Here is a 13,417-nt window from a genome sequence, read left to right as displayed (position 1 = left end):
AAAATCCGGCTGCTGTTCTGGACTGTTGTGTTAAAACGTGCGACAGAAAAAGGAGGTTGCGTGGTTGAACATGGGAAACAAACAGTGGTCATGCGAGGTGATCTCATTGTGGTCTGTAACTTTTAGAAGTGGAACATATAAACAGGCTCCATAATTGACTTAGAGCGGAAGTGTACACACCCCTCTTAAAATAACTGCTTATTCGTATGTTTGAAATAAAAATGACACTACGATAACTCGCACCACTTATTTTTCTTCATTAAAAAATGCGGATGACCTTTGACCTCCACCCATTCAGTTTTGAAAGTCCTCTTTAGGGTTCCAGGTGAACTCAAACCTAATTTCCCAGCTGACTATTGGTGTGATGTTGCCCTGATCTGGTCAGCAGCCAATCACAGGGCATTTACAGACAATACTATTTGTGTTATTTTGTTAACTATTTTTCTAACCTGAATGTACACGTCTTGTTCACTAATATCACCTGCTGAAGTTTATTGGTAGACTTGAGGTGCATTTAGTGACTGCTCACAAAATAGGACATCTCAATGACTCGTAATTGAGCACACTGCAGGGGGTACGTGGACACGTGGTTGGGTGATTTATTGATATAAGCAATCGTTTCCCTTGGGGGTACAAGCTTCCCCGGGAGAGGAGATGGGACTTAAATACGAGCATTAGATTTGAATTACTGGTGGTAGTGGCCTTGACATTAAGCATATGAGGCTAAAGAGAGGATGTGCACCAAAGGTGACAAGGGTGTTGATACAAAAAAAGACAAAGGGATTCAGAGAAGACAGGATGAATTTATCGCTCCTTGGAGAAGTGTATCTCGACATGATGGGAGGAGGAGGAAGAGAGGTGAGGGCAATCAGACAGGTTGGACGAGGAGAGCACACACAGACGCGTCCTGTTTAATGTCTGGCTGACATTTCTGCTCTCCATTGCCTTCCCGCTCCCGATGGAGACAAATGATCCGAGGGGAAAAAGGCGGAGCCAACGGCGTGCGAATGGTAGAGTCGCACCTCTCTGCCTTGCGCTTCACTCAAGGGCACAAGTCCCAGACAAGGTCACGGGTCAAGGTTCACAGCAAGGCCGACCAATAGGGAGGTGAGCAGATCTAGGCGGGACCAGCCATCAGAACTCTCTGTGACATTGTCTAGTGAATTTGTCGCATTGATCGTTTGCACATCCGTCATCTGGCATGCGTTCGGGCTATGTTAAAGATGCGTTTGGAAACTTGGGAATGCTCTTAAGGGCAGTTGAGAAGCTACCTTGTAGCTCCCTAATTCAGTCCTTGACTAAAATTCCTTCTGGATTCCGTCACTCTATTAACCCGTGCAACCCGGCTCCCTGCATGTGTGTGTGCGTGTGTGTGCGTGCGTGTGCGTGTGTGTACAGAGAGGCTCGCATTCACTGTCACTGCTCTGTGTCTGGTGCTGATTTCATTGCACTAAACGAAACCATCTGCATGCTCATGTGGAATCTCACACACACACATACTCACGCATGCACACACATACAACACGCACACAATGCTGGCTCCTCCTACCCCATCAATTGACCTCTAAATGCCGGTGTCCATATCAGCAGGTGAAGGATGTTCGCGACCAGCTTCCTCAATGACCCTCATATTCATCCTGCATGAGCGCAGGCTGCTATATAGTTTAGCTGTGGAGTGATGATATTAAACGGGTGCCATCATGGTATGTTTTGTCTGTAAGCAATTGCATTAAAAGCACAAAGGCAATTTTAGCAAAGTATAAGTTAGGAGCATGGAAAGACAAGGGTGAAAACAAAACTGTGAAGAGACAAGAATTTGTGTTGGTTGACATGCAAAAATTAGCTGACATCACAGTTTGTCAGGGCTCAGGTAAAAACTGTGATGTCTTTTTCAAGTGTCAAAATGGCCACCACCTGAGCTGAGCAAAAATGGGTGAATTAATATTCTACAAACACAATGCCCAGCAGAATGCTATGTTTAGACTAGTGGATGTGCATAAAACATACTGTTTGGAACAAATTTTGACTTGAAAATTTGCAGTTAACCAGCATCACAGACCACCAAGCCAATCACAAGGCCCCTATATACAAACAACCAATCACATGCAAGTACATATACTGTATGAACTGTATCTATGAAGGTGTTCAATTTAATGATGAACCAGATGTTTGGCCTTCTGCATTCCACAGAGTGTCATCCGAGCCGGTTCAGTTTCCCCGTCTGGTTGAGTCACCGATTCTCGAGAAGCTGCCGTGAGCGACAGAGACAACAGGCAGCACAGGGCCTGAGAACACTTCACTAACCCGAGCGGTACCAAGACAAATAGAGGGGTGATTGCTTCCCCGTGGGCCATCTGGCTTCTCTTAAGGCAAGCGCAGGGGAGAAACAGGGTGGGCGTTGAATGTGTGCGCACATTTTAAAGGCTGCCACTTTACGTGGGGTAGTTCAAACACATGTCTGACTCGCCGACCAATTACAGCCAATCGCTGCTGTCGGGCCGACTGCTTTCGCCCGTCAATAAAAAACATTTTGTTTGGGCCCGCTCAGGCCTCACTTGGATGGCCGCCCAGCAGCGCAGTGGAATAAAGATCAGTGTGATTCAACGGAGGAAACCAAGGGGTGAGTTTAGTCACTGAGGAGGCAAAGGGGGGGGGGGGGGGGGGCGGAAGGGGGGCACAGTCTGACCCTGTGAGCATGACTGGGTGGGTAGACTCAGGTAAGGATGTTTTCCATAGCATGGGCGTATTGCTTTCCTATAGCATGGCAGTTATTTTAAGTGTTTGGACGAGGTCCCGGGTGAAACCTTAAAGCCGCCACCTCTGAGCTACAAAACCAAGCACTCAGGACCGCAGATTTATTTCAGCTCCAGTGGAACAGACAGGAAGTCCACCGCTTCACTTTTGGGGGCAAGCCTGGGTCAAATCAGGGCCCTGCTCCATGACGGCTTGCTGGCCACATTGCCACCTGCTGGGTCACTAATGAACTGCGTCATCCACACCATAAATCCGATGTAGTCTAATCCTGTACTTGATGCTTTGTAATTCATATTTCACTCCAAACAAACACACCTCTCACTTCCTGTGTCACTGCTCTGCGTCTTCTCTTTCTTTTGAGACTTAATAGTAAACAGAGAGGCAGTGGGCAGGGAACAATCCACACAATGGGGAAATAATAACTTAGTTGTCACCACAGATACACACTTTTATTACTGCCAAATTGCAATGATACATCTGGCTTGTGTTAAGCGTAGCCCGGCATTACGATTATGTTTGCAGTAAATCACCAGAAAATGAATGAGAGTCAGTTTAGATCTACACGCCCAAATGGATGCACACTTAAATGTGACGGGCCTTTGCGTTCAATATGGACATGAATGGACTCTCAAAGAGTTAAAATTTTAGTGTGAGTCAGTTGTTGTTTTGAATGCACATGAGTGTGTGTATGGGCTGAGGAATGCCCCTCCCAGATAGAAAGTAGGGGGCCCGGGCCAGGGGCTTCACAGAGAGAGAGAGAGAGAGAGAGAGAGAGAGAGAGAGAGAGAGAGAGAGAGAGAGAGAGAGAGAGAGAGAGAGAGAGAGAGAGAGAGCGCTTAGCAAGGGGCCCATCATGTTTTGTTCTGTTCCACATCAATGGGACATCAAGCCGGGTTTGGGCCTGACAGCACCCGGATTAGTGACTCTCTCTCTCGAGCCCTCCCCCTGCATACATGCACAAACACACACACATACACACACAAGCGCACACGCACTGACAAACATGCAAACATACTTGCAGAGAATGGGCCGACACACAAGTGCTTGAGTGCTAGATTGTAATTTGCAGGTGGCTACAAGCAGAGGACAGCAGTTCTAAATAATGGTGTGTGTGTGTGTGTTTGTGTGTGTATGTGTGTGTGTGTGCGTGCGTGCGTGCGTGCGTCCGTGCGTGCGTCCGTGCGTGCGTGCGTCATTGCTAGAAATTACGGGAATTTCCAGGATTATAATCTCTTTAAATGTTTCTTTCACAAAAATTGCTTAATCATTCTCATTTACATGCATAATAATTTTGAATTCCTCCTCGGGGATCAATAAAGTATCTATGTAATTAAACTACGACAGGCTGCATCAATGTTAGATGGTGAAAATAATAGTCACTGGTCAGAAATAAATCATCTCATCTTGTTGTATGACAGTCCGCTGATATCCAATAACAGAACTCAAAATTTAAATGAATAAAAAGTAAATGACCATTAAGCATTATCAGAATTTTGAATTAAATGCTTAGAATTTTGAATGTCATGTTTTGCTGGCCTTTCAATGTGTTGCACTCTTTTGTGCACTCTTTTTTTCCTCTCAACACTGCAACATTAAATGACTTGAATGAATCTCATTTGCAACCAGTGGTCCACATTTGTATGGGTGTTTTGTATATGCCATAGAAAATATTGATTCTGAACAAAAACTCAAGGTTTTCTAACAAACCTGCTGCTCTTTTGTTGAGCACAGTATACTATTAATTGATGTCCTGTACTGCAATCACACCAAAGATGAGATTTTATATGTCGACCTTCTCATGAAGTGAGACAATAATCACCATAATAAATAATAGACATTTTTTTTTATAATAATTGAAAACCATTTTTTTTAAATAACCACTAAAATCATTTAAATTATTTGGTTAAACATAACAGCATTGATGAGCAAAATCTATTGTAAGGGCTTTTGGATACACGCAGTGTTTGGATTGGGAGGAACTATATAGAGGCTTGAAGTTGGGGGGGCTTTGGAACTGCTCCCTAGTGTCTGTATGTATGCAACAGTTCATACCTCGACTGGACCTTCAGCTGACAACAAGTACGTTTGATGCCGACTACTGTTGGCCTGTGAAGTTTCCAGTGAAGCAATCCCCTCCTCCCTTCTTCTTCCGTCGGTCTGGGCTTTGGGGAACACATCCATGTCGGCTCCCTCCGGTTCCCCTATGACTTAATTAGAGCTCTCTGATTCTCCACATTAGTTTACTGTATAGGAACAACTTTTATCCCTTGCTGTAATCAGCTTGGCCACAAGAACAGAACACAATAAAAAAAAAAGGGGGGGTAGAGGCTGTTTGAAGTTTTCTTTTGTGTGATCTTGAGCACTTGAGTAGCAAAAGCCCAGTGCAGCTGGTCTCACAGTGGAGCGCCGCATGGACGAGTAGGCACAGAACCTGCAGCCTACTACAACACCTGCACGGTTCGGTTTTCACGACTCTCCACTTCCTCGCATTTCACTGAATGTGTTCATATTCCACATGAAAATCATTTGGATGCATTATTTAAAAGATGTCTCCCTGATGAAGTGTGTCCCTAAAGGGAATACATTCAGCCGTTTATTACCATTTGCCCTCCTCACCCATTGTAAAAAGATTTTTGTGATGAATTCTTGAGGTGTCATTAATATGCATAATCAGGCAATGGCAGACATTAGCCCTTTTAGCTCTATTATCGGGAGATGGCCATGACAGACTGCCTAGTTTTATGAACCTCCTCGTGTTTCTTGTATGAAATACTCTCCTCTCTATGATGGTCAAGGTGACCTCCAATTTGATGGTTGTCTATGCTATCTGCCTTTAAGGGAGTAGTTCATTATTACACGTTTAATATCAATAATGACAAAAATAGTATAAAGCTGACAAACTTTATGAGGCCTTTTTGATAAACAAGGCACTTTGGATGTATTTGTAAAATATTGCTTAAAAGAATACATGCGCGTTATGTAACATGTTAAATTCAAATATTACAAATATAATACAAAGAGTATTGTTGCAAAGTCGAAGTCCTTGTATTTGCAGTTATTAAAATGCAGATTTTATTATTCTTAAAGACAGGTTCGCAATCTGGTTGTCCCTCCACTCCTGCGAGACCTCGGGTTATATTCATGGTACAACTACGCCATCTAGCGTCACAGTATTTTGTTGAAACTGATACATTGACGTACCGCAGTCATTCCTATTCCATGCAAAGACTAAAATGCTTATTATTCAAATATTATATCGGTGATTATGGTCTTGAATAAAATGACTCTAAAATTATTTTGTGTGTAGTAATTCTTGGCCATTGAAAAGATTATATGAATAATGCACCCACATTACTGGTTGGATTTGAAGTCTCTCTAAATACAAATTATCTATCAATAAAATTAATTTCTGCATATAATGTGTGTGCCCCCAATTTTACATTCCAGCAGACTATAGTTTTGTTGCAGTCTGACTCATGCCAAACAAAGGTCAAGGTGAAACTTGGAACAAGGCAAAAAAAATAATAATAATAAATTTACTTAGTGGTGTCGAGTTGTCGTTGTCACAAAATAGAAGTGTATGGACTATGAGGTATATAGTACGTTGAATGTGTGTGTAAAGAACTGGTGAGCCTTTCTATTCTATAAAGCCCATCAAAACTATCATGAGGAATTGTTTTGAGTTTCAAACATATAAATGTTATTTTGAAATTGCATAATCAAGAAAATAATGGTTTTATTTCCAATTCGGATCCATAATTATTTGTAATAATTCTGCTTGACGCCAATTCAGCTTGTGCATGCAATTTTATATCTCATCCACCAGAGGGCAGTAGAGAACTGATCAAAACGTCAATAGAGAACTAACACTCTTTTTCCGGGAGGCGCTTGTTTTACTTTTTTTTTTTTTAAATAAGCGTATAATTCGTCTTTGACTTGCACTATAGTTTCCATGAATCTGATATTCAATTAAATTAAAAACAGCTTTCAATAAAATAACCAGTGAAACTTGATGTCCTGTTTTAAACAACCCCAAAAGAGTGGTGGGGAGTGTATATTTATTATTTACTTTGTTTTGAGAAAAAAAAAGCTTTTGATTTAATTCAACAATAAGCAAACAAAACAACAATCGTTTTTCCAAATTATCAATTCAGTTTCAGTGCAATTCCAAAATATAAATTTTCACCAGGGCAAGAAATTAGTTATTCACTTCATAAACACTAACATTTTTTTATCATTATTATTATCATGAGACTATTGTCCTAACCAGAGAAAGTTCTGATACCTTCTTGCGGTAGACCGATACAAACACACATACACCCAATCGTACAAAAACAAACAGCAAATGAAATATGAAATATATTAAATGCACATTACAAAACAATGCACTTGTAAACGAAGATCGTAAACAAAAAGGAAGCATGTGGAAGTATTTGGTCTTAAATAACAGTTCTAGTGGTTCACTAAAATGACAATTGCTATGGAGACTGTCAGTCTTATTGATAAGTTTGTTTTGCCAACCTGCTTGTGTACAAACAAAAGACAACTGCAGAGCAGGAATTTGTTTTTGCTTCGATAGAAAGGACAAAGGATGCTAACTTTAGCACCTTAGCATGGTCTCAAGGAGGGCAACATTGATTTCAAAAGTTACTATAGCCAAACGAATGCTGAAACATCAAAACGTGAATACCATAATCGTCATATGATTCAGAAATGAGGAGAATAAATAACTTGATTCTTGTTGAATATTGGCTCACTGATTAGTTTTTTTTGGTTGCAAATTCTGTGTGTGTGTGTTAATATTACAGGGTTAGGGTCTATCTTTGACACCTTTGAAATGTTAAACTGTTACATTAAACACATTCTGTAAAGTCCAAACTCATTCCCCCAATATTTCCGATGAGAAAACCTATTTGGAAATCTAGCTACATGACGATTGCACTCAATTATGATGGAAACTCAAGATTCAATGTTTCACTTTTTAGTCATTGTCCTACTTTAGAGGCGCTATTGTGACACGAGTACATACAAAATCAAAACAAAACAACCAACATTAGGCCCCTTTCAAATGTGCTAAATAGTTCAGGCACTGTCACAGCATCACACATCCAGTAGGACTCGGGGCATACATGCGTGCACATGTCAATGCATCCCACATACTCTACAATTTCACTTTGTGTAGCCCATGTAGTCCTTTAAAGCCACTTTGCTATTTTTTTTCCTCCAGTCAAAGAAACGGTTTCATATTGCCACACTTGACTGCTAAGTTGATTATCATTATACTAGACTTGGAGTAATTGTGTCAGAAATCCCGGCTTAATTTAAGCACAGTATGAGATTTAATGATTGGAAACTGTTTATGGGCGTACCTTTAGCTTGACAGCAAAAGCTGGTGATGATTTAATCGCAATTTACACAGCATGAACACATCGTGATAAGAAGCACAACCGTCGCGCTGTTTTCTGGGGAGTCAACCTTTGGAGTGTGCCATCCTTCAGGCCAACTAATCCCTGTGTGTGTCAGAGCAGGTGTTCTGCCGCTTGCCCAAGGCCAAACACTTGCTGTGACATCATTGATTGGGGTGTGGCTTCAGGCGTAATTTAGCCTAAATAAAGCAGCGCCTTTTAAGTCCTATGTGATTTTAAATGACACTTTAAGGTCATCCTTGTCTTTCACTCATACGGTTCCACCTCTCCACTGGTAGCTGCTGCAAAGTGTCTCTGGTCATCCATTTCCATCTTTACCTGATGCACTCCTCCTCGGACGGGCTTTCAGGTTCCTCGTTTTCACCGTCATCCAGTTCGGGTAGATCTCTCCACAGAAGCAGATTGAGACCTGCCCACATGGAGGGTCGTCAGGTGATTAAGTACACATATTTTTGTGACTTTAGTGTACTGAAATTCTATTGCAACCTTACTGTTTGAACAGACCTGAAGCATCCAATCTGTTGACAGTGGAAACGGCGTCACTGTTGAACATCCACAAGTGTCCGTTATTACAGGAGAGCAGACAGGGTTTACAGGGGGCCACAACATGATAGCCAACTACATTACCACTGGGAGGGGAAACAAAGCAGAAGCATAAGTCAGCACTTTACAATGAACCCAACTCAAAAGTGCTAACTCCACTATCGGCTGCGGAACAAACAGTTTGTTTTCAACCTGCATGTGACAACAACAAAGGAACGGCACACAAAAGAAACACCACGTGATTTGTTATTTTCACACTACTCTTCAGCTAAAGAGAATTATACTGGAATAGTTTGCAAATTATAGTGTAAACAATCATGACAAAAAACTTCATCGGTCAATCATAGATGCTTCTTATAATATTTAATATTACATGTGTGCAACTGTTCTGCTGTTCCTTGTATGTTTTGGTAACCTTATTAAGAGGGACAATTAGAAAGACCTCAATGTGATTCTACACCACTGGAAAGTACACGTCAGACCAGAAATCACAATTACCCCATGAATTGTGGGCAGCAAATGATTTTTATTTTTAAATAAGAATACTTAAATTAAGTAAACGCTGTCTTTGTTGCTCACTGCCATGATGTAATTTAAATAAAAGCTGTATGATACGGCCCTGGTGAGGAAAATGAATGAACCGCTTTACATACCACTTGAGACATGCAATGTCTCTCAGTGCGCACTTGCAGCTTTCAGTCGAGTAGCAGCTGGCCACAAAGTCAACAGTTCTGTGTCAGGTTGAAGAAAAATAAGTTGGGAACCCAGAAAACATTAGCCAGAACTATATCGCTCACACTCGCTGTTGCAGGAAAACCTCGACTTGGCAACAACTGCATTTGTAAACAAAGCTAGCAGTAGTGCTAACGTCATTAGCACTTACCTATTTGGAGGTATATCAGTGGAAAACAGCTGAACCTCGGAGTCTGCAAGAAGCACCGATTTCATGCCTCTCATACAGAGCACGCTGTCACAAAAGATGCAGTTAACCTGGGCGACGCACTTATTTTTGAAATTAGCGTTGGACGTCGACATGCTCGTCCTGCAAACCGCCTTGATGTTGCAATTACAGCAAAAAGAACAAAAAAATCAGTGACGTTATCCGATTTCTTGACGTTTTCGGATGACAGGGGTGCCTTGAAAATCCACTTTACATGCGATGGTGTGCCTTTCTCAACGTGCGAACACAGCTAATGTTAGCTCCTCCGATATAGTACAAGAAACGAAATCCGAATTAGTATTTTAACGTCAGACAAAGAACCAAGTCGGCAAAATTTTAGAAATACACCCAGAAACGGCGAGTAACACGATTGTTTACACAAGCAATTCCGCGTTCATACAGCTGTAGTTAAAAGCTAACCGAATAGCTGTCAGTGTTTTGTTTACAACTTTCTGGAATTAAAAGCACTTCCTGAAACAAGCTTTGAAAAGAAACCAGGCTTAGCTCTGATTGGCCAGACGCCACAGCGCTGTACACGATTGGTCAGGCATATCCTAAACCCGTGTTTAATTGGTTATATATTCTACATAGGCGGAACCATTCAGTTGATTCCTATGCTGATTGGTTTCTTTTAACGTCATTTAGACTATTACAGCCAACTGCAGACTCAAAACCTCTGTTCCATTAAATTAGGCGGGGCAGGCTTCATGACTATGAAAAGTTTTTCCTTGACCGGAAGTGTAAAACAATGGTTACGTTTTAATTGACACATTACTATTTCAATGCCAGTGAAATTCTTATCAACGTTATAGAAATAGTGTCAAGATAAGACCAATTTGTATATTAGTTGTAGCTTGGTAGCGTTGGTGACTACTTCCGGTCTTTGCAAGTTATTTGGCACTTTAAATTATTGTATGCAGCATATGGAAAAACATTTTGTCGTTTAAAATAAACTGCTCTCTCGTCCCCGTTTTAAAGCAATCGTGTACTTAATGTCTACATGTGATACAAATGTGTGTGACTGGCATTTATTAAATAAAATAAATCCATTATTGTTTAAATGAATTAGACAAGTATTCTTTTGCTTTGGAAAGGTTGCTTTAAGTGCTTCAAAGATAGACTTGCACGCGTCCATCCTTATGTCATGTGCAGTACGTAGTGTGGAGGAACTGCCAACCCCTCCACTGGTTCCTCCTCTCTCTCACTACTTCATGGGGTGAGCACAGATCACTTCAGGCGGGATCGAAGGAGTGAGCGGACGCTTCGGGAGTGCATACTCACAAGTTATCGCCGTTTCAGAGGCAGGGATGTATCTCTCTATTGACTTTAACCGCTTTGCACCACAGCCAGTGGCTTAGAGGAGGCGCGCATGAGAATTGTGCAGCAGCAGAAGCAGCGCCAAACTCACAATGCGCCCTCAGTGAACACACGCAGGGAGACAATACGGAGCGGCGGGCTCAGCAAGCGAGGAGACACATTTTCTCATCTGGACTCCCCCCTTTTTTTACCCCATTCCTTCTCACCTAGCCGCTACGTGGATAGCCTCCCCCAGTCCTCCCATCAAGCTTGTTTTTATTGCCCAATTAGGAGCAAATTGACTTTACAGCGTGGACAAGTGGTTTGCTCTCCAAACTCCAGCCATGACGTCTCCGGCCAAATTCCGAAAGGACAAGGAGATCGTGGCCGAATATGAAACTCAAGTTAAAGGTAAAACTTTTCAAAGCTTCCCAAGCGACGATGCAACGACGCTTTAATAAATGAACAATTTTGTCGTATTGAGAGTATTTTTAACTGCTGCCAACATCTCCCGTTTATATGTCCATTAATCGTCTTCTCATAATTTCTCTTTATTTATGCGTAACGATCGCAACTACTCTGATCCGACGTGTGCTCGCTCATGTGGTCGCTCGCCAGCTAACGTTGGGCGCAATCCGCCAACAAAGACAGAAAGGGGGGAAAAACGCCCAAGCTTCAGTGTTGTTGACCACTAACCGCTTGTTAAGGTGTGAAAGCTTACGCGTTATTTGCTGTTTGTCCGCTAAGTACGACAAGCAGCAGGCTTGCAGTTTCAACATGGAACAAGACAGGGCGTTTTCTCTCTCTCTCTCTCTCTCTCTCTCTCTCTCTCTCTCTCTCTCTCTCTCTCTCTCTCTCTCTCTCTCTCTCTCTCTCTCTCTCTTTCTCTTCACCGCATGTCTGTGCTGCAGGCTGCTGAGCTCCGCATACCGCCCGAGCATGTGTGCCTTACACGTTGCAACTAATCGGAGATTGTTCTTTAGCGTCCAATGGTGTTTTGTCCCCCCCCATGCGATGCATTGGCGTGAGTTAAAGCCCCATTGGTTGTGTTTGTGGATGCTTCTGTCGTCAGGCAGGCAGGCAGGCACACTGGTAGTGGCTGCGCTCACTGGCCACTTTATTAGGTACACCTGCACCGCCATCTGTTGAGGTCCAAAACAAGAGATGCATCAAAAAAGTCTTCCTTTTCAAACAATCATTATTGACAGTCATTATATAGCAATTTATTTTTGTCATTGTTGTAGTTTGCAATGGGGAATGTGTGAGAACTGTTTAAAATAGAATGCCTTACTTTAACAATGTGGAAATGAGAACTTTTTCTGACCTGTTTGGTGATCCTTTGCCCTGATGTTGGATTTAAATAATTGTCTTTTTGTGATGTCATAGTGTGTGGATTATCTCCCCATTAGAGCCATTTTTTAAAAATTATTGTAGTCTTCAAGTGGTGAGCATATTTGCATCACTATAGAGAGGTCCAGGGTTCAAATCTTAACCCAGGCCCTCCAGTGTGGAATTTGCATATTCTCCCTGGTGTGTGTGGTGCTCCAACTTTCTTCCATAAACATGGATCTTAAGTTTATTGAGGACTAAATTGTCCATAATTGTGTCTTTGAATGCTTGTTTATTGTGTAAAGCGGTGAAGAAAATGTAGAATGGAGTCTGTGTATTTATTTCGATCTATTGCAGGGTTTGAGGAAGTGTTAGTCCTGCAGTTGTTGAGCAATGTAAATATTGTGACGTCCTCTTAGCGCAACCCGCCAATTAAATCAACAATTCAGAACGTTGACATTAGCAAACAGGAAACGCAATGGGCACTGAATCCTCTCTCTCATGATGTGCAATAATTCTCAAACAAGCAAATACTACTCGTCCAGATTGCCATGTGTAGTGGTCGGAATGAATACATGTGCTTCCATTTTGTTCTTCGTTGGCTGCCAGTCATGTTGTAGCAAGCTGAAAAGCAAGTGAGGTTTTCTGCGTTCAGTATGAATGTTCCATACCACTTTTTTCAGAACGATACTAGTATGAGTAGTAGTTATCGATGCCGATACCAAACACCGATACATGTACCGTAATTGCCGGACTATAAGCCGCGACTTTTTTCCAAAATTTTTGACCCTGCGGCTTATAGTCAGGTGCGGCTTATATAAGATTTTTTTCGTGATTTTTGTGATGACTTGATCACTTTTACTCTTAACACTATTATATACAGTAAAAGCTATAAAACAAACTGACAAATAACTCGTTTTCAAATCAGACGAGTAAAAACTGGTCAAATATTTTTAAAAAAAGCTATTATTAAAAGTGAAGACAATTTGCAATTCTAGTAATGACACACGAATTTGATGCACAATTTGTCTTCGCGGGCCACATAGAATGATGTGGTGGGCCGTATCTGGCCCCCGGGCCTTGAGTTTGACACCTGTGCTCTAAACCCTTTCTCTTACTCTGCCATATC

The 13,417-nt window shown here is 41.8% G+C and overlaps 2 protein-coding genes across 2 annotated transcripts in view; one reads left to right on the top strand and one right to left on the bottom strand.

Annotated features, from left to right (window-relative positions):
- Positions 1–6,769: 6,769 nt before the first annotated feature.
- On the bottom strand, positions 6,770–10,205 carry LOC148390568 (protein FAM72A). Its single transcript, XM_088390103.1, has 4 exons — positions 9,607–10,205; positions 9,377–9,454; positions 8,685–8,809; positions 6,770–8,589 (listed from the first exon to the last, which is right to left on the bottom strand). The coding sequence occupies exons 1-4, from the start codon at positions 9,756–9,758 to the stop codon at positions 8,495–8,497; spliced, it is 450 nt and encodes a 149-aa protein (XP_088246229.1). The 5' UTR covers positions 9,759–10,205; the 3' UTR covers positions 6,770–8,494.
- A 648-nt stretch (positions 10,206–10,853) lies between these two features.
- Positions 10,854–13,417, top strand: part of srgap2 (SLIT-ROBO Rho GTPase activating protein 2) — a 36,599-nt gene continuing 34,035 nt past the window's right edge. The window contains exon 1 of the mRNA XM_088390086.1: positions 10,854–11,370. Within this exon, the coding sequence (XP_088246212.1) occupies positions 11,304–11,370 (67 nt within the window). The 5' untranslated portion in view covers positions 10,854–11,303. The remainder of the gene's footprint in view (positions 11,371–13,417) is intronic.

Source organism: Syngnathus floridae, chromosome 11, assembly GCF_059516105.1.
Source record: "Syngnathus floridae isolate MCC-2025c chromosome 11, RoL_Sflo_1.0, whole genome shotgun sequence".
NCBI lineage: Eukaryota > Metazoa > Chordata > Actinopteri > Syngnathiformes > Syngnathidae > Syngnathus > Syngnathus floridae.
The sequence above is the reverse complement of the archived record's forward strand: the minus strand, read 5'-3'. Positions and strand labels throughout refer to the sequence as shown.

Coding starts and splice junctions, on each gene's coding strand:
- LOC148390568 (XM_088390103.1), bottom strand. CDS start 9,758: ATGTCGACGTCCAACGCTAATTTCAAAAATAAGTGCGTCGCCCAGGTT. Junction 9,455..9,606: donor ACTGATATACCTCCAAATAG/GTAAGTGCTAAT, acceptor AACCTGACACAG/AACTGTTGACTTTGTGGCCA. Junction 8,810..9,376: donor GACATTGCATGTCTCAAGTG/GTATGTAAAGCG, acceptor TTCCCCTCCCAG/TGGTAATGTAGTTGGCTATC.